This window comes from Equus quagga, unplaced genomic scaffold, assembly GCF_021613505.1.
Source record: "Equus quagga isolate Etosha38 unplaced genomic scaffold, UCLA_HA_Equagga_1.0 HiC_scaffold_295_RagTag, whole genome shotgun sequence".
In the NCBI taxonomy this organism is placed as follows: domain Eukaryota; kingdom Metazoa; phylum Chordata; class Mammalia; order Perissodactyla; family Equidae; genus Equus; species Equus quagga.
Genome location: NW_025793484.1, coordinates 20,033 through 43,757, shown reverse-complemented (window position 1 = coordinate 43,757; position 23,725 = coordinate 20,033). Strand labels below are relative to the sequence as shown.

The window sequence follows — 23,725 nt, the reverse complement described above, 5'->3', positions numbered from 1 at the left end:
CTCTCATATTTCTATTGGACAGCACTGATCTAGATTATTCTGATCCATGGACAAATATATGAACAATTTCAATGCTTTTTAAATCATGAAATACATATATCTCTCCTTTTATGTATAGTCACTTTTTTAGTAAATTCCATTTTCCTATTGATTTCTATTGTCAAAATATATGTGCCCACAAGGGGAGAAACACTCCCTAGTAGGCAGTTGATAACTCTGGGTGAGGAGGAGCTGAGAACCACGGCCGGCCCTGTGGCACGTCGAGAGCTGTGGTTCCCCGGCTTGCTGTAGTTCTGAGAGGCTCAGGCAGTTTCTTGTCAGCCTTTCCTTGATCGATTTCTCTCCCCTCTGTTGGTGGCGACCCTCTCAGGCCTGATGCACCCAGAAGACAGGGCTGCAGGTCTTCTGTGTGCACCTTCCCCTTCTCCTTTTCTCTGGACTGCAGTGTCACCCACAGCCAGTGACAGGGCTGCTGCTACCCGCCACAGGGCCTTTGTGTGAAATGGAACAGAGAGCCGCTCCCTTTGGCCTTGGCCGGCTGGCTTCTTTGTGTGAAGAAAAAGCATCCCTTCCCCCAGGAAGGTGCAGCCCCACACCAGCCCGCACGACTTACTTCTACTAAGAAGACTGCCTTGCCTGCACCCCTAACTGCCTCCTCCTCCAGGTCAGAACGACACTCGTGCCTGGAACTGAGCCATCTCACACCACAAGGCTCCTGTGGCCTGCACGTGAGGGCCGCTCTCTGGGAATGGCCAATCTGGTCCTCACCCACTTACCTCTCCCCACCTACACCCTCCCTCCTCTCACATAAGATGTGCAATTTGTGCCCAGGCCCTTTGTACCAAAAGGGTAGACAGTCTTGAAGACTGCACTTTAGTTGAGCAGGCCTCCCACACAAGCCCTGCCAAACTACGGAGGGGCACCCCCCTCTAAGACCCAGAGGCTCCTCGCCTCTAACCATGGGATACTTCACTAGGCCCACAGGTGACAGAGCTTGGCCAGCCCTGGCCCTAGGCTGTGGATATGGCCTCTTCCTCAGCCCCAACAGCCATCACCACGCCAACCATGAGGGCACTGGGACCTTCCCAAACCCCTCCTGTCCTGGGAAGGCTTTGCTTAAGGAGCTTTGTTCTCAGGGGACCTGTCAGTCATTGTCCACCAACCCTCTTTTCTCCTTCTCACGCAAGGTTACCCATCATTCCAACAAAAGAAAAGCTTAAAGCTTATGGGCATCAAAAAGCTTCTGTCCATAGCTCTCCTTAATATGCGTGGGGAATTCTTCCCAGGTTTGCTTCAGTTTCTCCAAGGACTCCTGCACGTTTGTCATTCCAGTACTGAAGTAGCCAGGTTCAACCATGCTGATTTTCACTCCAAAATGTTGAAGCTCACGCCTGAAATAAACACTCAAGTTAACTCCTTTAATTGAAAGACACCACAATTTCAATGCTCTCAGGAAGGAAAACAACAAAACAAAAAAGGTTATAAAAATACTTTCAATGAATCTTTTAAAGGATAAAGAAATGGAGAGGAAAGACATAAAATTTTAAACATTCCTAGGTCCAACAGTTGGAACATAATTACACAAACTACCGTAACGATTCAATTCTACATCCACTTCTTTGTTTTTTTCTCCTGAGGAAGATTAGCCCTGAGCTAACATCTGTGCCAATATTCCCCATTTTCTGTATATGGGTTGCTATCACAGCATGGCCTCCAACGAGTGGTATATGTCTACACTTGGGAACCGAACCAAGGCCTCTAAAGCGGAGTGTGCTGAACTTACCACTAGACCACAGGGTTGGCCCCCTAATCCACTCTTTTAACAGTTTTATTAAGTACCTAATGTGTGCTAGACACTGGAGATATGAAATGCAAGGAATAATAAAGAAAATTAGCATTTTTATGGGAGGCACTGTGCAAGTGTTTTACATGCACAATCTCAGTGGGTGGGGCCAGTTGCATGGTGGTTAAATTTGGGTGTTCCGCTTCAGTGGCCCAGGGTTCACAGGTTCAGATCCCAGGTGCAGAGCTAGCACCACTCATCAGGCCACGCCGCAGTGGCATCCCAGGTGAAACAGAGGAAGAAAATTGTCACAGATGTTAGCTCAGGGCCAATCTTCCCCACACAAAAATGGCTCACAGTGTGTGAGTCTGAAAGTAAGCAAATAATTGCTTACAACTCAAAGGAATTATAAAGGAGAGGAACCCAAGTGGCTAGAGAAGTAGAGTGGAGGATGCAGACAGATCTTCTGAGGGAGTCAGGGAAGGCTTCAGTTGAGCCTTGAAGAATAAAGAGGAAATTTCTGACCAAGAAAGAGAAAGAGTGGACTTTCAGGCAGTGGGAATTGCACACACAAAAGCATAGGCCTGTGAAAAATTACAGTGTGTTCAAAGACTACAAGAGACCATTAATGGAATATGATGTGGGAATTAAAATTAGAAGAAACTGGTCATTCCGGAATATCCAGGTGCGTTCAATAAACACTTCCAAAACCGCTTATCAGGAGGTGAGTGAGTGCCAGGCACTGTGCTAAGAGCTGCCTTCAGCAAGCGAAGTCAGACGGCCTCGTGCACCACGTGAGACGTGTACTCTAGGGCTCTGGGGACAGTGATGGGGTGCTCCCTAATCTAGACGTTCAAGCAGCCTTGCTGGAGGAGACGAAGCCCAAGCTGACGTCAAGGAGAAAAGCACAAGGCCTAAGACACTTATGTGCCCAATAGACGCTTTTGTTTGACTTAAGAGGATTACCTCAGAACATCCGAAAAGGCTTCTACTCCATACTTGGAGCTGCAGTAGACGCCTCCGAGGAAAGCAATTCTTCCCAGAATGCTGGAGACGTTGACAATCCTCCCCTGGGCTTTCCTGACCAAGGGAAGCATGCTCAAGGTCACCTCAATGACACCAAGGAGGTTGACTTTGAGGACGTTGACATAGGCCTCCATGTTCAGCCACTCACTGTAGGCAGGTGAGTGAACAACGCCTGCGTTGTTGACCAGGCCCCAGAGCCCTAAAACAACAAGTCAAAGCAGTTCAGTTTGCGACAAAAATGACAGACTGTTTCCCTAGATCAATCTTCCTGCTGAAAACAACTACAAATGCTAGATAAAATATAATTTTCAATCTTTTTAAATTCATCTGTCAGTTAACAAGAAAGTAAAGAAAGGTCAGGCTGAAAACTAAGAGAAGGCAGGAAATCAGAGAGGGTAAATAGAACAGCACTAGGCTTTGGATTCGAGGGACATTGCCAACCAGCGTGAACTTGAACTTCAATTCTTGTACCTTCAAAAACGTACACAATAAGAAGATGTGAAGTCCAGGCCCCACCCAAGGTGAGGAATCTAATAAAAGACATTTCCTCATTAAACTGGGATCCTAAATGGCTATGCTGTCAGTTTAAGGGTGAAATAGAAAGTCCTTCCAAAGGACTGAAAGTAAAACTGTCCGTCTTGAACTTTGATGTTGGATGAAGGCGGCAGAATCATCCCTGAGGAATCAGACCCACAAGTCATCCGTCCGGAGGGTTCGCAGCCCAGGTTCACACTCTCTGGGTGCTCCAAAACTCTTCAAGCCAAGAATTAAGTTGAAGGTGACCACGGCTTCTCAGTGCCCCTGGCACCTGAGAGAAGCAACTGTAGATCCTCTGTGGGGAATCTTGATGTCAGGCCAATAGCTGAGAATTTCCCAGAATTGATGAAGGACCCTAATCATAGATTCAAGAAGCCAAAAATATACCAAGCAGTATAAATAAAGAAATCCACATCTAGACACACTGAAATAAATCCTTAGTAATTTCAAAGAAAGAGAATATCCTTAAACAGTCAGAAAGAACAGACAGATTATTGTCAAAGGTAAAAGAATTAGGCGGACAACTCACTAATCAACAGAAGCCACAGGAGCCAGAAGACGGTGGAACAACATCTTCACTGTGCTGAGAGAAAATAACTGAAAACTTACAAATGCTTATGTGGCAAAAATATCTTTCACAAATGAGGGAAAAATAAAGACATTTTAAGAAATGTAAAAAGAGAGAGAGAATTTGCCCCCAACACATTCTAAATTCTAAAAAATATATTCAGTCAAGAGGAAAGTAATTTTAGATGGGAGATTCAAGAAGGAAAGATAAGCAAAAAGAATGGTAAATGGGGGAAAATCTAAACAAATATCACATATTATGGGGCCAAAAAATAGACCCAAAATACGCAACAGCAATAGCATGTATGTCAGGAGGGTGATTGGAGCGTTCTGAGGGTCTGGGATTAATCAGGAGAAGGCAAAGATAATAATTTCACACTGGATAGATCAAGTATGCAGTTAACATTTCTAGAGTAACTACTAGAGAAATAGAAATAAAATGTATTACTTTCAATTTAGTAATGAAGAAGATGGAATAAAAAATTCAATCAATTCAAAAGAGGAAAAAGGAGCAGAAAAAATGGGAAAAATAAAAAGCACAAATAAGAGAGCAGAAACAAATCTAAACATATCAATAATTAAATAAGTGTAGATGAATGAATGTTCTGGTTAAAGAAATGGGTTATTTTTTATATCTAGCGATATGCTATTTACCAGAGTCTATAAAATATGGGGATATGGAAAGGTTGAAAGCACAAGGATGGAAAAGGCTCTGAGGCAGCGAGTCTTCGTAACTAAAGGGATAGTAAGAGACCACAGTGAGAGAAGGACCAAAAGAAAAGCAGATTTGGTGACGAGGAGGTAGGAACCTAGAGTCCTCCTTTAGATCTGGGGAGTTTGAGGCACCAGCAGGATTTCCAGATGAGGAATCCAGCAAGCAGCTGGAAATTGAGGTGTGAGGAGCAAGAGAGAATTTAGAAATCAAGGGCACAAAGGTAATGAATAAAACTATGAGGAGAGGGATCCATTCAGCATTGGTTGAGCCCTTAACCTGTACCGGGCAATATGTCAGACAGTGGAAATGCAACAGTGAGTAGGAAATGCCCACGTCGTCAAGGAACTCACACCCTCACAGATGGAAAATAATAACAACAAGACTAACAACAACAGTACAACACAAATAAACTGCTATGCACAGCACAGAGGTCACAACTACACGCAATTCCTGACTCCGGCTGGGGTATATCCTCAGATAGGAAGTGATATTTTAAAGTAACTTTTAAATCAATTTTCAAATTTAAAATAAATTTTTAAAAAACCAAACATTCTGCAACTCAAAGAAACCAATTTTATTGCGAGTTTGCAACTCCTGGGGTGAAGAGATATTTAGGAGGTCCAATTAACAGGATCTATTAAGTCATAAAATAAGAGGAAGGGAGAAGAAGATCAAAGAGGACTTGAATAATATCCAGAGAAAATGGAACTCAGAGAAGAGGATTTATCCATAATTGCCAAAAATTGAAAACAACCAAGATGTCCTTCAATAGATAAACAGATAAACATACATACAATGGAACATTATTCAGCAATAAAAAGAAATGAGCTATCAGAAAGACACGGTGGAATCTTAAATGCCTATTGCTAAATGAAATGAGCCAGTCTAAAAGGCAATATACAATATGATTCCAACGACTATATGACATTCGGCAAAAGAGAAAGCTATGCAGACAGTAAAAAGATCAGTGGCTGCCAGGCTTCAGGGTGGGGAGACGGAGGAGATGATGAATAGTGGAGCACAAGGATTTCTAGGGCAGTAAAATTATTCTACATCAAACTATAACAGTGGATACAGGATATTTCACATTTGGCAAAACCCATAGAACATACAACACAAAGTGGACCCTAACGTAAACTATAGACTTAGTGAGTAATGACATATCAATGTTGGTTCATCGATTGTAACAAATGAACCACACCAATGCAAGATATTAATAATAGGAGAAACTGTAAGGGGGGTTGGATATGGGAACTCTGTACTTTCTGCTCAATTTTTCTGTAAATCTGTAACTGCTGTAAGAAATCCTCTATTAATCAGAAAATTTTGAAATAAAATGAAAAGATTTTTTAAAAATGAAGCAGACCAAAGGCTGACTTCAAGGAACGCCTATATTTTAAATGGTAGCCAAGGGAAGAAGCAGCAGTTTCTAAAGAACACCTTCAAAATTCTTCAAACATAAAGAGTTCTGGTTGTAGGTACTCCATTTGCAAGGTGAGATAGGCTCCAATCTATAGGCTCATTTTTCAATGTAAACATGGTTAGGGAAATGATACATTGCAGAAGATCATGACTGCCTTTCAAATGACAAGGCCAGCCTTTTAAGTCTTGCTTTTCAGATATATATATTTATTTATATATTTATATTTATATATAAACTTTAACATCTTCTCGCCTAAGTAAAGGAAAGGAGAAAATATTTCAACATACCTCTGTCCCCCACACGCTCCTTCACCCACTGGGTGGCTGCGGCGATGCTCTCTGTCTTGGTCACATCCAGGATCACCGTCTCCAGCCTGTCTGACGTCCGGTCCCTCAGCTGCTCGGCCCCCTTCTCCGTCAGACACGCGGCCAGCACCCTCAAGCCTCGCAGGTCCAGCTGCCTGGCCAGCTGGTTCCCGAAGCCCGAGTCACAGCCCGTGATGAAGACGTACTTGTCTCGGAGGTTGCTCACCACCTGCCTCTCCCGGTACCAGCGCAGGAGGTAGTACAGGCCCACGAGGGCAGCCAGGTACAGCCACATTGTGAGGGTACCACCTTCCCCTTCAAAGAAAGAGAACAGCTTTCATTTTATTTCTTCCTTTTTGCCTTAAGCAGTATCTATTGAGTATTTACTACATGCCAGGCATCGCATTAGGTGCTGGAGACTCGGTAGTAACTAACACATCGTCCTCCCCTCAAGGACTCTCACAGTGTGGAGAGGGGAGTCAGGGAGGTAACCAAACAAATGCAATGCAGTGTGGTGGGCGCCAGAACAGAAGTAGACACACAGTCTAATGAGGCTGCAAACGAGGATGACCCACTGCCTGCAAAGTTAGAAACGGCTTCACATAGGCAGTGATTTTGGAACTACTTCCTACAGGATAGGTAAGTGTTCAAAAAGCGGACAAGGATGAAAGGACGTTCCAGGAAGCACCCATGGCTACATGAATGGAGGGGTGAGCAGTATAAAATTCCTGATACCCACAAGCGGTTCAGCATGCTGCAGTACAGAGCACACAGAGGAAGAGATGAGACATGAGGTAGTGAAGGGCCAGACCATGAAGGGTCTTGTGGGCCACACTAAGGATCTGGACGTTATCCTGTGGGCAACCAGAGTGTGCGATATAGAAGGTATTAAATTGAAGAGTAAGATGGCCAGATTTAGCTTTAGAAAGATCTGTCTCACAGTGGGAGTGGAGGATAGATTAAACAGGGCTGTGATGAAGGCAGAGATCAGCTAGGAGACCCAACAGTTTGGGTGAGATATTGTAGCCAAAGCAGTTTGTAAATAGAGACGAATCAGACACATCAATGAAATGAGTGTTTAGAGATGCCTACATTTCTATACGTAGTTCTGGGGGAACATCCACCACTTTCTGGCAATCTACAGGTGATGGGTGAACTAACACGTGATTCATGAAGGCACGAGTAGAGGTCAAAGATGGGTGCAGGCCCACTAGGACATCATAGAGCCGACACTCCGATACCCGCATTAGCTTGGCGTTAAGGCCTTCTGGGGCTCTGGCCCTTGACTTCTTCCTTAGCCTTCTCTTTTACCACTCTCTCTTTTGCACCCACTCTTCAGACATAACAAGCACCTTTCCGTGCCCCGCACAGCATAGGCTTTTCATGCCTCGGTACACAATTCTCTACCATTCCTTCTTTGCCTGTTCTCATTCATTTGCCAAATAACGCTCATCTGTTACCACTCCACTGAATCACCATTTCCATTCAACAAACATCAACTCATCATCTACTATGAGTAGATGACTGTGAGTCAGACAATGTTAGGCACTGATAAACAACAGTGAACAAAACAAGGTTCCGTTATTCACTGAACTCACAGTCTAAGTGTGAAGACTGACAAGAAAACGATGCAATATAATGGAAATAAGAGGAGGATGCTGTTGGAGCACTCAGGAGAGGCTTCCAAGTCAGTTTAGGAGATCTGAGAAGTTTCCTAGAGAGAGTAAAATGTAAGCTGAGATCTAAAGGATAATAAAGTAAGAATAATAACAGCTAACACTTGTATAGCACTTGCTGCTTATCAGGCCCTGTTCTAAGCATTTTGCCTATATTTACTTATTGAATTCTCACAACACAGCCCTATAAGGGAGGTCCCGTCATGTCCCTGTGTGTCAGCTCAGATGCCAAGACAGAATCAGACATGCAAGAGACTCACTGGGGGAAACGCTATAGAGGACGAAGGGGGAGCGTACAGAAACAGGTGGTAATGCAGCCCTGACACCTCTGAAAGAAGAACGAGGAGGAAGGGGGATTTGAGAGAAAGATCCTTAGACTGCAGTACAGCCTGAGAAAGTCTCAGCCAGGCCCACGGAGTGTCCTTGAGCAAAGACTGCCCAGTGGAGTCCCACACTGGGCAGAACTGGTTGGAACTTTCAGTCCCACTCCCAGACCTCTGGGGAGGGGACAGGGGCTGCAGATTGAGGTCGATCACAAATGGCCACTGACTTAAATCAATCATGCCTATGTAATGAAGCCTCCATAAAACCTAAAAGGACAGGGTTCAGAGAGCTTCCGGGTTGGTGAACACAGAGAGATTCAGGGAGAGGGGCACGCTCAGAGAGGGCACAGAACCTCCGCACCCTTTCCCCATACCTTGCCCTGTGCATCTCTTCCATCTGACTGTTCCTGAGTTTTATCCTTTTACAATAAACCAGTCATCTAGTAAGTAAAATGTTTCTCTAAGTTCTGCGAGCTGCTCTAGCAAATTAATCGAACCCAAGGAAGGGGTCTTTGGAAACTCCAATCTATAGCCAGTCAGTCAGAAGCACAGGCAATAACCTGGGTTTGCAACTGGCATCTGAACTCAGGGAGGAATGGGGTAGTCTTGTAGGGCTGAACCCTTAACCTGTTAATCCGATGCCGTCTCCTGGGAGGAAGTGTCAGAATTGAGTTGAATTACAGGACACCCAGGTGGTGTCAGGGAGAATTGCCTGTTAGTGAGGAGACCCACCACCACATCGTACATGGGTCCAGAACCACCAAGGGTGTAGGGGAGTAAAACCGGAGGAAAAGCCAGTAAGGGCTAGAAAATAGTGGATAGAAACATTTAAAGCTCCCTCCCTCCTCCTCTCTTTTTCTCCTTTCCCCCTCTCCCTCCACCTCCCCATTCTGTCTCCCAACGCCCAAGTTTTCTGCCTCTCTCCAATCTGAGAGCCCTGTGTCCTCTCAGCTGCCTCTGTTCTACCCAAAAGGCATTCTCTGGTGCACCGGAGTAACAGTCAGGCCTTCATCCTGCCTGTATACTGACTAAAAGACTAATTTCCTGATGCCAATCAAAGATGAAAATGCATTTCCCTCATTAGGGAGAAGCTCAGACCCCACAGCCTCTGTGGGTATTACTATCCACCCATCGCATATGCAGCAGCAAGAAAACAACCTGTGCAGAAGAGATGTGCCAGGCCAGGCAGAACCCCAAACATGGGCCAGACCTGAACATGAATCTAATACCTCAAGATGCCTTCTTGAGTATTTCAAATATCAAACCCAAAGTGGCCGGCTCAGTTTTACAACCATTCATCTGCAAAAGCTGTGCAATCACTTTGGTTTCTGCCTTTGACCCAGGAGGTTTATATACTCACACTGCTATGTCTTGATTTATCAATTGTAGACATTCTCGACTGACTGCCTGCTATGGTAAATGAGGATTTAGCTTTCTTACACTACACTGTCAGTCTCTTTCCTTCTCGTCCACATGGCAGTGCCTGGTTAATTTTCTTTAAGGAGTTTTGAAGATGAACCTAGAAAACGCCTTCCTCATCGCAATGCGTAAGTTAAGGTCTTCTACTATTTACTTCAGGCCTGACTCCCATCGTGGTCTTCATCATTGCTGAAGCTGCTCTCCCACAAAGGTCTTGAAAGCTGAAACTGCCCTCCCCAACCACAGCCCCCTCGTATCTTCAGGGCCCTTCCCCTCCTTCCTCACCTCTCCCTGTCTCTTTCCTCCCACTGTGCCCCTCCCCTCTCCTCAGGCTCTCTCTATTATTGCAGTCCTCTCATGGCTTATTTATCTCCTTATCCAGCCTGGGTCCCATGGCCGGTCATTTTAAGGGTGCTTTACTGGCACCCCAAAGCCTTTACCATCCACATTCTCTAATTGCCAGCTGCCAAGTGGCGCAGGAGAAAGGCCAGGAAACAAAATAGTTATTTCTACAACAAATCAATGATACCCCATCTCAGCTGGACTTTCACTGATGCAAGGACACCTTCTGTTTGTCCCTATTTGACCCTCCCTTATGTTTCCCCAACAACATCTGTTCCAAATCTTTTCTAACCTTCGCAGCTTCCCAACCTAATGTTCATCTGGCTCTCCTTCCATAGCTGAGCTCACGTCTTGCCTCCCCGCCAAAATCCAGATCAGCTCAACCTCCATCCTCCTCACATCCAAACCAATGGCCTGGACACTACTTCAGACCCAACATTTTGCCTCTCATTTCAGGGGGTTCCCGGTTCACTAAGGATACCTCTGCTCTACGTGTCTCTATACTTTCCTCTGTGACGCTTCTTTTGTCGTTCCTCCTCCCAAAGACCATGCTCCCCTGCCACCCGTTAAATGACCATCCTCTCTTTCATTCCATATAGCCAAAATATTCAAAGAGCATACGCACAGGCCTCTACTCTCTCACCATCCATGCTTTCCCAACCCCTTGTACTCCACCTTCCATCCCATCACTCTCTGGAAACTCTCTCAAAGCTCACCAGCAACCTAGCAGCCAATGCCCAAGACCTTTTATCTCTCCCCCTTCTCAGACCTCTTGGCAATATTTAGCTCTTTCTTCCTTCCTTCCTTCCTCCCTCCCTCCCTCCCTCCCTTCCTTCCTTCCTTCCTTTTTGAGGAAGATTAGCCCTGAGCTAACATCTACTGCCAATCTTCCTCTTTTTGCTGAGGAAGACTGGCCCTGAGCTAACATCCGTGTCCATGTTCCTCTACTTTATATGTGGGACACCTACGACAGCATGGCTTGCCAAGTGTGTCCGCACCCGGAATCTGAACCGGCGAACACCAAAGCAGAACGTGCAAACTTAACCACTGTGCCACCAGGCTGACCCAGCACTTTCTTTTTTCTAGCAATTTTATCTGATTCTCAGATTCCAACCTGGTCTTGGGTGAAGGAGGAGATTGCTTTCAGATCATGCCACGCCCTTGTTGGAATCTCTCCATGGCTTCCTGTCATCCAAAGGATAAAGCCAACTCCTCCGCTTGGCACGTAATAATAGTAGTGAACAGTAACACAGAACTTACCTTGTGACGGGCAACATTGCAAGCAACGCACACACACATCACATCCTCACACAACAACCTCATGAGTTATGTGCAATTGTTATACCCATTTTCCAATGAGAATACTATGGCAGTGCTTAAGGTAAAAACTAGGCATATTGTCCAAGGTCAAACATCACTGATTTCAGACTACACTATAAAGCTATAGTAGTCAGAGCAATATGGTACTGGCATAAAAACTGAAACATAGGCCAACGGAATAGAATCAAGAGTCCAGAAATAAACCCACACAGAGACAGTCAACTAACAATCGATAAAAACGCCAAGAATACCCAATGGGGAAAGGTTAGTCTCTCCTACACGTGGTGTTGTATTATTCACATGCAAAAGAAGGAAACTGGATCCTATGTTCACCACTCACAAAAATTAACTCGAAATAGATTAAAGACTTAAATGTAAGACCTGAAACTGTAAAACTCCTATAAGAAAACATAGGGAAAAACTCCTTGACATTGGCAACAATGTTTTGGATGAAACACCAAAAGCACAAGCAACAAAAGCAAAAATAAGTGGGACTACATCAAACTAAAAAGCTTCTGCACAACAAAAAAAAATCCACAAAATGAAATGACAACATACAGGAGAAAATATTCTCAAACCATATATTTGATAAGGAGTTAATATCTGAAATATATTAGGAACTCATACAACCCAGTAGCAAAACAAGAAACAATCTGATTAAAAAACGGGCAGGGGGCCTTAATAGACATTTGTCCAAAGAAGACATATAAATGGCCAAAAGACACATGAAAAACAGCTCAACGTGACTCTCATCAGGGAAATGAGATCAAAAACACAAAGAGATATCACATCACACATGTTAGAATGGCTGTTATCAGAAAAACAAGAAAAAACGGAGAAAAAAACGCACTTGCATCATCAATCCTCTTGCAGAACAACTAGAGCAACCTGAAAGAGGTTGGGAGAAGGAAAACGAAAGCTGGGAGAAGCCTCAGGGAGGTGGGCAATGCTGAGGGCAGGACTCTGGTTAGTAGGTGTCTTCACTGAGCCACCTCCTCGGGCTGGGGAGGTGCTCAAGTCTAAACCCAACTCTGTAGGTGTTTCCCCTGAGCCTTTTCCTTACCAACACTATGGTCATTGGCCCATTCTGTCTTAGAGACTTGGTCCTGGGACCATCAACATGAACTGTAGAGGTCATTTGGCCATCCCCCAGCCTGAGATTCCCTTCCTGCTCTCCCCACTTAGTAAAGTGAGCTCTTCTCCAAGGGAAGGTTATTTATTTTTGTGGATGAGGCAATGTAAGTATAGGGTGGGGGGAAGGAAAGACAGGGGGAAGAGGAAAGAAAGATATAAAAAGGTGTGTGGAAGTGGAAGATGTCCAGTGGCTTATGGGGAGAATTTACTACCCCAAAATGTGTCTCTTTCACTTGATCATTTTTAAGAAAAAAAGACTTAGGAAGAAACTTTGACCTTCCCCCTAACTGCCTAAAAGAATTTAAGATAGAAGGCCTGTTCTAGGAAGGAGCCATCAGCATACATAACCATAGGGTAATATGAAGTAGGTGTGGCAGACGGGAGGAACCTCACAAGGCACATTTGATCCAAGTCCTCTCTGTGTACCACGGTCTTTGCAAGGCATGGCAAACATTGATTTACCAAACCTTTGCTTCCCCATCTCCATGTGAATTGCCTTCCTCCCCTTTGAAGTTCCAAACCACGACCCCCAACATCCTCTTTTCTCTTTAGCTGAAGATGGTATTTAAGGTGATGGCTTTGGCCATTTTGGCGAGTTACTCAGTTTCCCTGTGTTTCTCCAACATACACATGGTATTAAAGTTTTACTTTCTCCTGTTATTCTGTTGCATGTCAATTTCATTCTTAGACCAGCCAGAAGAGCCTATAAGGGTAGGGGAAAAATTTCTTTCTCCCCTACAGGATCCAGGAGGAGGTAGAGATGGGTTAATCTCTGCCTAAGCACTGATAGGGAGTCCCTCCTTTGCTCCTTCCTCTCTGTTATCAGTCTCCAGATCTCATCCTCACCAGCCCAGGTCTTAATCAGTGACAGGGCCCCAAGAAGGAAGCAGAAGGGTTTGGGGCACCATGAATTGACCTCTCTGGATGCCTTGGAATCTGGGCAGAACCTGGGGTCTCTAGCCACAGGCATGGATATTAGAAATATAAATATTAACTAGGACCCCTGATTGATTTCTCTACAACTTGGAAACCAATAGAAACTAGCCATGATACTGTGTCATCTGTTCTTCAAGAAAGTAGCCATTTAAACCTAATACAGGCAATCCTCAGTGTTAGGCCCTCTGCTAAACTGGGCTTCCCTACCAGCCATGGTGCTTGGTGTGTGCAAGGGACTCTCACATCAAAACTTGGAGGTGTTTCAGGCTTCCATGATTTGCCTCTTCAGCAACAGTGCAGAATGTATTCCATTTGTCAGAACACTATTTTTTGAACCTGCTATGATACCAGTGAGACTACCTGGCTAATTCCCTGCCTGCTTTTCCTTTTCTTCCTTTCCAAGAACACCTCTCTATGAGTTCCCCTGCCCATAATCCTGATTTTATAGACAGCATAGACTTATGAGCATGGATTCTGAGGCCAGATTACTTGGGTTCAAATTCAGTCTTGTCCATTAACTCGTAGTATGGCCTTGGAAAAGCAAATTAACCTCTCTGTACCTGTGTGCCCATCTTCAAAATCAGAAAAGGACACCTCAGTGAATTGCTGACAGAGTTAAGTGAGTTAACACGTGTAAAGCACTATACAATTGTTAGATATTATTAGTATTATTTTGGTTATTGTTCTTTTATTATTGCCATTCTGTGCCTTTGTCCCTGAGCCCCGCCTCTTCCTCCAGGCTTTAACAGAAGGAAATTTCACCATGGGAATTCGCACTATCTGATGCATTCAGCCACCGCTTTTTCACATTACGTGTAACTCCATGTACTGCAACATCCTTAACCATTTCTATCAGCTCTTTATCACTACACTGGGTCATGCTAGTTCACCCTGACTTTCTTCAGTCTCAAGCAGAGGACCTCTCTCTGCAATACAGTGCATGGCGAAGTAAGGAGGAGCCTTTATTCCCCTCCTTTAAATCTTCAGACCTGGGTTTGTCTATAAGCTCCAATCAGTCAAGTCACTGATCCTCAGATTGAGTCTATTAACAGCACATGGATTGAAGGGCTGATCCACCATGACGTTCTTTGTTCTCACATTGGGCAGACAGATTACGTGTTACTCAAGCCAATAATTATTTATCACAGTTAGATTCCACTACACACCCACCATGATGTTTTAACTGAAAAAGGCTGACAATGTCAAGTGTTGGCAAGGATATGGAATAATCAAGCATTGCTATCGAAAGAGTAAATTGATTCAATCAATTTGAAAAATGGTTTGTCCTTATCTACCAAAAATAAAGATCCACCTTCCCCATTCTCATAGATTCCACTTTCAGGTAGATAGCAACAACAACAACAAAATATGTGCACCATAAGATGTGTTCGTAGAAGCATTATTTGTCATAGCCAAAAGCTGGAAACCAACTTGGGGCACAACCCAAATGTGCCCCAACAATAGAATGGATAAGTAAGTTGAGATATGTTCATACAATGGGATGCCACACAGTGACAAAAATGAACAACCAGCTACACACAATTACTACATGAATGAATCGCACAAACATGGTATTGTGACACAAAAGAACACACACTATAGGACTCCATCTACACAAAGCTCTAGATAGGCAAAACTAATCTACGTTGTTACAAATCAGATTTGTGGTTACCTTTGGGGAGGGGAAAGGGGTCAACGATTGAGGGAGGTACTAGGGGCTTGTCTGCGGTGCTCATAACGTTCTGTGTCTTCACCTGTGTGGCTGTAACAGAAGGGTTAATCTTGTAAAACTTCACTGAACTGTCCACTTATGATCTGTGTGTTTTTGACTCAAATTAGAAAAATAAAAACACCTCTTTGACTAAGAAAACCAAACAAACAGGAAAATCACTTGGGTATTGGCTATAAAATTATTATCAAGAACACTGAGCATCTGTACATCATGCAAGACCACAACAGGATAAATCCTATCATGCATTTAATACCAGGAAGGATTTTGCCTTTACTAAGTAAATAGTATACTATTTATTATTTTTAAATTGTCTACTTCTTCTTTGATAATTTAAATTATCAAATTTAATGTGCAATCATATTAATTCTATTAGTCCTTGGAGACAGCATTTTTTTCTTCTTCTCTCTTCTCTTTCAGCATTTTTATTTTCTATTTTTTTTGTACTTCTATTTGCATTTTCACAACCTTTTGTATGTGTGCCTCTTACTTGAGGTTACCTCAAATTCTTTTTGAAGATGGTACATTTGCCCAAGAATAAAACTTAACAGGACAGACCTTGAGGATATCATGTTAAGAGAAATAAACCAGACAGAGAAAGACAAACACTGCATGATTTCACTCACATGTGGAAGATAAACCAACACATGGACAAAGAAGACAGATTAGTGATTACCAGAGGGGAAGAGGGTGGGCAAAATGGCTAAAGAGGCTCATATATATAGTGATGGATAAAAATTAGACTATTGGTGGTGAGCACAATGCAGTCTACACAGAAACTGATAAATAATAATGTACAACTGAAATTTCACAATGTGATAAACCATTATGACCTCAATAATTAAAAAATAAATAAATAAAACTTAACACGTTCTTCATTCTCAGCCTCATTCCAAAAACTGATTCAATCCCTCCTCCAAACGGGAAAAAATTAGCAAATACCCCAGCAGCTGATGCCTTGTACTGGCATTTATATATATACATATACAAATATATATGTGTGAGTGTGTACATTACACTTCATTTCATATCGGTATATAAGATTCCACAAAGAGAAATGAAAAATGTTACCCGAGGAAGTCTTGCTTGGGAATACACGTCAAATTTCAAAGACTTCTTCTTTAACTGCCTTCAGAATTTTGCTTCCTCGCTTTTCTCCACAGGATTAAAAATGTAATAAGTGGGAAGGAATAATGGGACTATTAAACCATTGCTTACTGGCCACATGGGTTAAAAAAAAAAAATCTCACCACTCCTAATGCAAACAGCTGGCTCCAATGAGAGTTTGGGGTGGGGTTAGGGCAGGACTCTAACTAGACTACGGAGCTTCAGCAACACAATTCTCAGGTCTAATTAAAACAAGCCCCTTTTGCTCACCCAAAGTTTCACAAAATTACCCCACAACTACCAGCATTAAGCATGAAACAGCTGATTTCCCCACTGTCAAGAATCACAGTTTACAGCGCATACGCAAGGGTCCTGTTTGTAAGTATAAAATCACTCCCAACTTCTGAACAATACTTTCCCAAACCCCAAAGGAGTGATGATCAAAAAGCAGAGAAAACAAAGGTGATGAAATTTCTTTCAGGAGTCAAAGTCTTTTCTAAGAAAATGATAAACCATAATCAAGACCTCTCTCCAAACAGAGCTTATCCTCTCCCCGACCCACCACACACACACACACACACACACACACACACACACACACACACACACCATCTGCTCAGGAAGAATCCAGTCCTGGACACTTAAGAGGACTTCAAGTGCCCCCACTGGACAGCATCCCTACCTTTCGCCTAGGCCGCCTCCCCACCCCCGCCTCCCCGCCCCACCCCGCCCCGCCCCGCCTTCTGCTCTGCTTTCCCAACACCTCCCTCTAGCGGTAAGAGTCCGGGCTGCTCCACTCCCTCCCGCCAAGCCAGCAGGTCTCACTAGCATCATCCTTGCTCGGCTAGAAAATCAGATCTGTTATAGCCAAAATAAAAAGCAGAAAGAAAAGAGCTGCCCTGACCAGCCAGAGATTTTCCTGTGCCCTTCAGCCCCCATTCTCTGATTTCAGTTGGAATACCAGGATGCAAAGCCCCTGCTGTAGTTGGGGAGGGTGGAAGGAAGGCTAATTTTAGCCAAGTCCGCTGGTGGACTGTCAACCTGTGATCAGCTGCTGCAAACCGGGGCTCTCAGCCTAAATGCCATCAGACACCTTTCCAAATGAGCCGCAGCTGCTTCGTGTCTTGGGCCCTGCAGCAAGGGTTAAGTATGTATATACATATAAATGTATATATGTATGTGTGTGTGTGTGTGTTTTAATAGCAGCTTTATTGAGATATAATTCAAATACCATCAATACACCCTTTCAAAGTATACAATTTCAGTGGGTTCAGTTAGTATACTCACAGAGTATCTAGTTTTGGATCACTTTCATCACCCCAAAAAGAAACCCTGTAATCCTTAGCAGTCACTTACCATTCTTCCCTCCCCCTAGCCCCTGGCAACCACTAATCTCCTTTCCATGTCCATGGATTTGCCTATTCTGGACATTTACTGTAAATGGAACCACACCATATGTGGCCTTTTGTGACTTGCTTCTTCCATTCACCATAATGTTTTCAACATTCATCCATATTGTAGCATATAACAGCATGCAATATTATGATTTATAAGAAATATATATTGGTCAGTCAGATGACCAAAATATTTCTTTCATATATATTTGGTCTTCATCCAAGTTCCTGGCTCACAGCTCTCAAACCCCTTAGAATGTCCTGAGCAATAAGGTCAATGGCAGCATTTTTTGATAGAATATTTGGCCTTTCGTCCTCACTTCCTGAAATCACTGCAGAGCCATAAAGGTGAAATGGACATCTGGTTATTCATAACATGCCCCTTTCCACCACAACTGAGTTATGTTAATGAGCTAACTTCTGGAAAGCACTGAAGGATGAGGGCTGGTTGTCAGGGGACTAATCATGAATAGAGGGTCGGCAGTTCCAGTCCTACCTCAGACCTCTGACGAGGAGGGAGGGACTGGAATATTGAGTTCAGTCACCACTGATCAATGATTCAATCAATCGTGCCTATGTAGTGAAGCCTCCATAAAAACCCGAAAGGAGAAGATTCAGAGAGCTTCCGGGTTGGTGATCATGTGGAGATTTGAGAAGAGTTTGGAGGGGTCATGGAAGCTCCACACCCTGCCCACATACCTTGCCCTACTTACCTTTTCATCTGACTGGCGATTCATATCCTTTAATATCCTTTTTAATAAGTTGGTAATCTAGTGAGTAAATGGGTTTCCTGAGTTGTGTGAGCCAGTCTAGAAAATTAATCAAACAGAAGGAGAGGATCGTGGGAACCTCTGATTTACAGCCAGTCGATCAGAAGCACAGGTAACAACCTGAGCTTGCCATTGGCATCTGAAGTGGGGAGCAGTCTTGTGGGACTAACCCTTAACCTATGGAATCAGATGCTATCTCCAGGTAGATGGTGTCAGAACTGACTTGAACTGTAGGACATCCAGCTGGTGTCTGAAGTATTGGTTTGGATGTGTGGGAAACACCTCCACATGCACACACACGTTGGAATTGGTATCAGAACGCTTCAGCACCCTTTCACAACTCTCTCCCTTGGCTCCTATGACTATGAAATCGCTCTCTCCCAGCACTCCCTCTGCTTCTATTTCTATTCGTTCTCATTGTCCTTTGCTGGCTTCTCCTCCTCTACCCAATTTTTAAAGTCAAAATGCTTAAGAGTTCTATCCTGGCCCTTCTCTTTTCACTGTACACTTGCTCCTTGTTTGGCGACCTCAGTCATCATCAGCTTCAACCCTGATCTGACTGCTAAGAAGTGACAAACCTCTGCCTTCGGTCCAGACCTCTCCTGAGATCTAGCTTCTCAAATTGAACTGCCTGCTGGACATCTTCCCCCTGAGTTCATCCATTCATTCCATAGAGTCCCTGCTATGTGCCAGGTCCTACACTAGTTACTGGGGATAGTAGAGGTGAGTAAAGTAGACATGATATTTGAAATCTCAGAACTTACAGTCTCAGTAGGAAAAATAGCCATTAGATAAATATTCCCAGAAATAAGGATATAATTACACACTGTGATGAGGGCTATGAAAGAAAAGCATAGGGTGCTAAGGGGGTATCACAGCAGTAACTCAAACTCAACTTTTCAAAACTGAAATAAGGATGATTCACTGCAATCTAACCTTTCTCCTTATTTTCATGCTATTTCCTATCTCTACATGTATTCAACAAATACTCGACAAATTCAATGATGCCCGCTAGGTGCCAGATACCCGCTTCCATCCAGTTGCCCAAGCCTGAACCCTGCAAAATCATCTTAGACCATTTCCTCATCTGCCACATCCAATCAATATTGATTCTACCTCCCTCAGTCTGTTATGGCCACCCAATCCCCCCCATCTCCACTTTACTGTCTCAGTTGAGGCCAGCAGTATTTGTCACCTGGATTCCAGCAACAGTTTCCTGCGATTGCTCTGCCTCTGGCTGCTCTCTCCCCTCCTATTTGCCCTCCACAGGGCTCTAGGGTTTATTTCTAAAATAAAAACTTTGATTATGTTTCTCCCTGCTTAAAAGCTTTCCAAGACTCGCCAATTTCTTCAGACAAATCCCAATTCCTGTGGAGAAAGAAGGTTTGATGTTGTGATTGGATGTGACTCTGCCATCTTTTATTTAAAGCAGTCTGCAAGGAGAAAGCTAGATCCAAAAAGTATGTAGTTTTATGACATGAGAACATGTACAATATCTGTATTGGCAAGTTACTTATCAAAAATCTGGTGGGTTAATTTACAGCTTAAGTAAAAACGTCAATTTCGCATATTAAATCCATTATATACATTAAAGAATGCAATGTCAGATAACATGTTTTACCTGTTTTGTGGTCATCATTTGCTTTATAGTTAAAAGAAACAGTCCTGTGAGATTAAATTAAAACTTTGGCATTAAACAAATATGAGAGCACTCTTTATTACTTTAAAGTGGTTTTTGATCATAAGAGACAGAATTACACAATTTAAATTAAACTTAAACATGACCTTGACCCTACCTAGATACTCTCTCTTTATTTATTGCTCTTGTGTCAGCAGAACATATTTTCTAATCTTCTCGTTCTTATCTTATTGAGGAAGAAAATAACTAGCACAGGAGTACTTCAAATTTACAACTTACTTGTTTCAATAAGAGTACTTACTCCCAAGGCTGCTCATAGAATATTGATATGATCAATATTTTACTTTAATTTTAACCAAAGCTGAATAAAAATGGAAGATGAATGATTTTTATTTCCATACTTCTTAGCTTGGCATGTAATGCTCTGGTCATGGCTTGCCTCTTAGCCCCATCTCTCATTATGTCTTCCCTTGAAGTCTGAGCTTGTTACTGCCCAAGCGGGGTCATCTGCCTGCTGCAAGACACGCCAATAGTCAAGAGACAAGGTGGTAGGAGAAAAAGGACTTTATTATAGCTTGCAAGCAAGGGGGAAGATGATCAATTAATGTCTGAAAGAACCATCTTTCAGAACAAAGACTACAGGCTAGTTATTTAGGGGGCTAGTCTCTGGGTTGGGGAGGCATCTTATCTACAGTTGGGAGCAGACATCTGGTCTCAGTTCCTGACAGTCTTTTGTTTTACTGGATGTGCAACAGAGACTGGAGCAGTGCCCTACAGCCTGATCTTTCAATTGTCATTGACAATGGCTATCAGCATAGACTCTCTGCTTGGGGGTCATCACATTCCTAAGGAACTCAAAAGAACAAAGTTATCAACTTATAGCAGCTTGGAGGGGCCATAAAATCTACAGAGCATGTCTGGGTTAGTTAATCAGAGGTCACTCAAACTAACACTATGGTTTCTTTTCTACAATATGGCTTCCCTTATGTCAACCTTGTGTAAAGCCAGTATCAATTCCCTCCTTTTGTCATTCATTCCCTAAATCTTGAGGGATACCCTGTTGATGAGGGGTAGAGGTTGTTCCATCTCAGTGAACCAGTTTCTTCATAAGATGGTGGTGCAGGTGGGCTCCCAAAGTTAGGCCTATATTGTGTAAGCAATAACCAGGTATTTAATAAGAAGCATTTCTAGAGAAATAAAAAGAAAAACAAGGTTAATGGTAAGAGCAAATTATAAACCAGTTTCTGAGCCAGAGGGCAGCCAGTCAAAAAGATTTCCAGATGTCAGATTCAAAGCATCTTTTGCAGTTTGAAATATCTCTGATGTCATCAGATGTGCAGATGTGCACATATCTTTCTGAATGGCTTACACAGCACCAGACATGAATCTCTTCTAAGTGTATGGCAAGTTGTCCAGATTTAGTCTGCAGGGTTTCAGGAAAAGGGCAGGTTCAGTTCTCGATGATTCCAAATGTAAATGATGGAAAAAACTGAAAACATTAGTTTGGAGATTTATAGCCAGATATTTCAGGATCTGGTCTAGTTTACAGATAGAAAACAAAAACATCAAAGATAATTATCAGAACTAGAACCTAATATTCATGAATGTGTACTGTCAGTTCTATTGAAACATAGTTTTTCTCTCTAAAATTACCCTCATTTTTAGCAAAAATAGCCAAATGAGACCCATTGGTTTGCAAAATAAGTCTAGTTTCAATAAACTTGTCCCAATTTTTACATAAGTACAGCAAGAATAGCAATTAATCTTACAGGCTCCTTTAAATCTGCTTTGGTAGAACTTTTCATAAGGCATCTCAGTGGACTTTAAAGGCCTCTCAAGGCCAGGAAAGACAAGACAAGGACTTGTCACCAGATTTCGCCTGCAATGCCAGTAGATTTGAGTGGATTTCTCTCTTCTTGAGGTCCTCCAAAATATTCTGAGGTTTCAGGCATCTGCCAAAGAAGTGACCTTCTTTACTCACCTGGTAAGGTGGCTGGGAACCCTGTAAACAAGATACCAAGCTAGTATTCCCAAGCAGCTTTATCTCATAAAGTCCAATCTTTGTTCCTCAAAAGCTCTCTTGTCATATCTGAGTCTGCATGTTTCTCTCAAATATGACACTCCAGTCAGAGCCTTGGTAATATAACCAATGTTGCCAATTGTGTTCTGTTATATGGAGAACAGGTTCTTATTGAACATATGCAAATAACTATACTGCCCTGAAACCAATACTCATTCACTAAGAGTTTCCAAGTCCTGGAGAGATCAGGTAGAGGAAAAAAAGATAAATGTTTCTATTTTACTTACAAAGGCATAATTTTACCAAATTGCTATAAGTCATAGTTAGCTTGAGAGAAAAGAGAAAAAGATTTCCTTAAGTCTGGAAAAAAAAAATAAAAAAACCAGTAACATCTCAAACAAAACTCATATAAATTATAATCATCCTCCTCAGTTCATTCAGTCCTGTATAATCGATTCTTGATCTTAATGTTCTGTTAGTAGGTTCATGAAGTCATCAGTTTCTGTTAGAGTTCTGTAATTTCTTACTCAGTTCAATTTTGTGATCTGCAAGTTTATCAGAAACCTATATTCTAGAGCAAATGTCAGAGTTCTTTCCATGAATCTCTCCAAAGATGAAACATATTTGCAAAAGCACCAGAGTACAACAGCAACTATCCACAAATAACAAAAGACTCAAAAGAGCAGTTGACAAAGAAACTTGGCTATTTCTGTGACATACAACACTTTGAGATAATAACTTGATGTATGGCTGACAATAAAGACAGATCAGAATTTTAGGAATGTTATATAATTTTTAAAATATCTATATCAATAACATTTACCCACATAATACCACCTAAGAAGGTTTACCAAGACTTATTTGACAGTGCTTCCCATTTAATTTAACATACCTAATAAGTGTAATTCGTTTAGTGTCTTTTTCTTTATAGAAAGAGAGAGAATAATTTTCTTTGAGTAGTCCCAGGGGTCCTCTGAAAATTCCAAAAGAAAATTTTTTTTCCTTCAAGTCAAAAGAAAGACTTCACTTCGGATATAAATTTTAGGGATCTTGTCAGAAGTACCAAAAGGTCTTAAAACACTTCATCAAATATGAAACAATGCTCACTGTGAAACAATGCTTAGTTATCCATTCAATCAAAGTGACAACAGAAACAGTCAAGGGCAAACAGAGAGTTAAAACAGTTTTAAAAGAAAATCTTAACAGAGAGACCTCAGTCTTTTGAACATAGAAAATTATTTTAACAAAACATAGATTTTCTGTCTTTCTAGGTAGATTTACTCAAAAATCAAGAAAACCCTTTCTTAACCTCTTTATCAAGAGCAGACTAAAAGTCCAGGAAAATGATCCTTTTAAGAAAGATATAACTGAATTCTAATTTTTGTACCACTTTACTCCAATATTAAAAGTTATTCATTTATTTATTTTAATCTTAGTCAACTTGACCATGCACAAAATTCTTTCCTTGAGTTCCTCTTCCACAAACCTTCTATAACTTTCTTTGTACATTCAGAATTTGTCTGATGCTTTCTTTCTTCCCTTCTAGTACTTTAGGACAAA

General features: G+C 42.4%; 1 protein-coding gene across 2 annotated transcripts in view; it reads right to left on the bottom strand.

The window, feature by feature from the left end:
* The window catches only part of LOC124232169 (17-beta-hydroxysteroid dehydrogenase type 6-like), a 32,551-nt gene that overhangs the window by 1,314 nt on the left and 7,512 nt on the right, over positions 1-23,725 (bottom strand). Inside the window, exons 1-4 of one of the 2 annotated variants that reach the window (XM_046649125.1) lie at positions 16,307-16,862; positions 6,339-6,671; positions 2,750-3,008; positions 1,229-1,391 (exon numbers count right to left, since the gene is read on the bottom strand). In XM_046649125.1, coding sequence (XP_046505081.1) covers positions 1,229-1,391; positions 2,750-3,008; positions 6,339-6,651 — 735 coding nt within the window. In that variant the 5' untranslated portion in view covers positions 6,652-6,671; positions 16,307-16,862. Of the gene's footprint in view, positions 1-1,228; positions 1,392-2,749; positions 3,009-6,338; positions 6,672-16,306; positions 16,863-23,725 lie in introns of those variants that run through there. The other variant, XM_046649126.1, reaches the window with a different exon arrangement.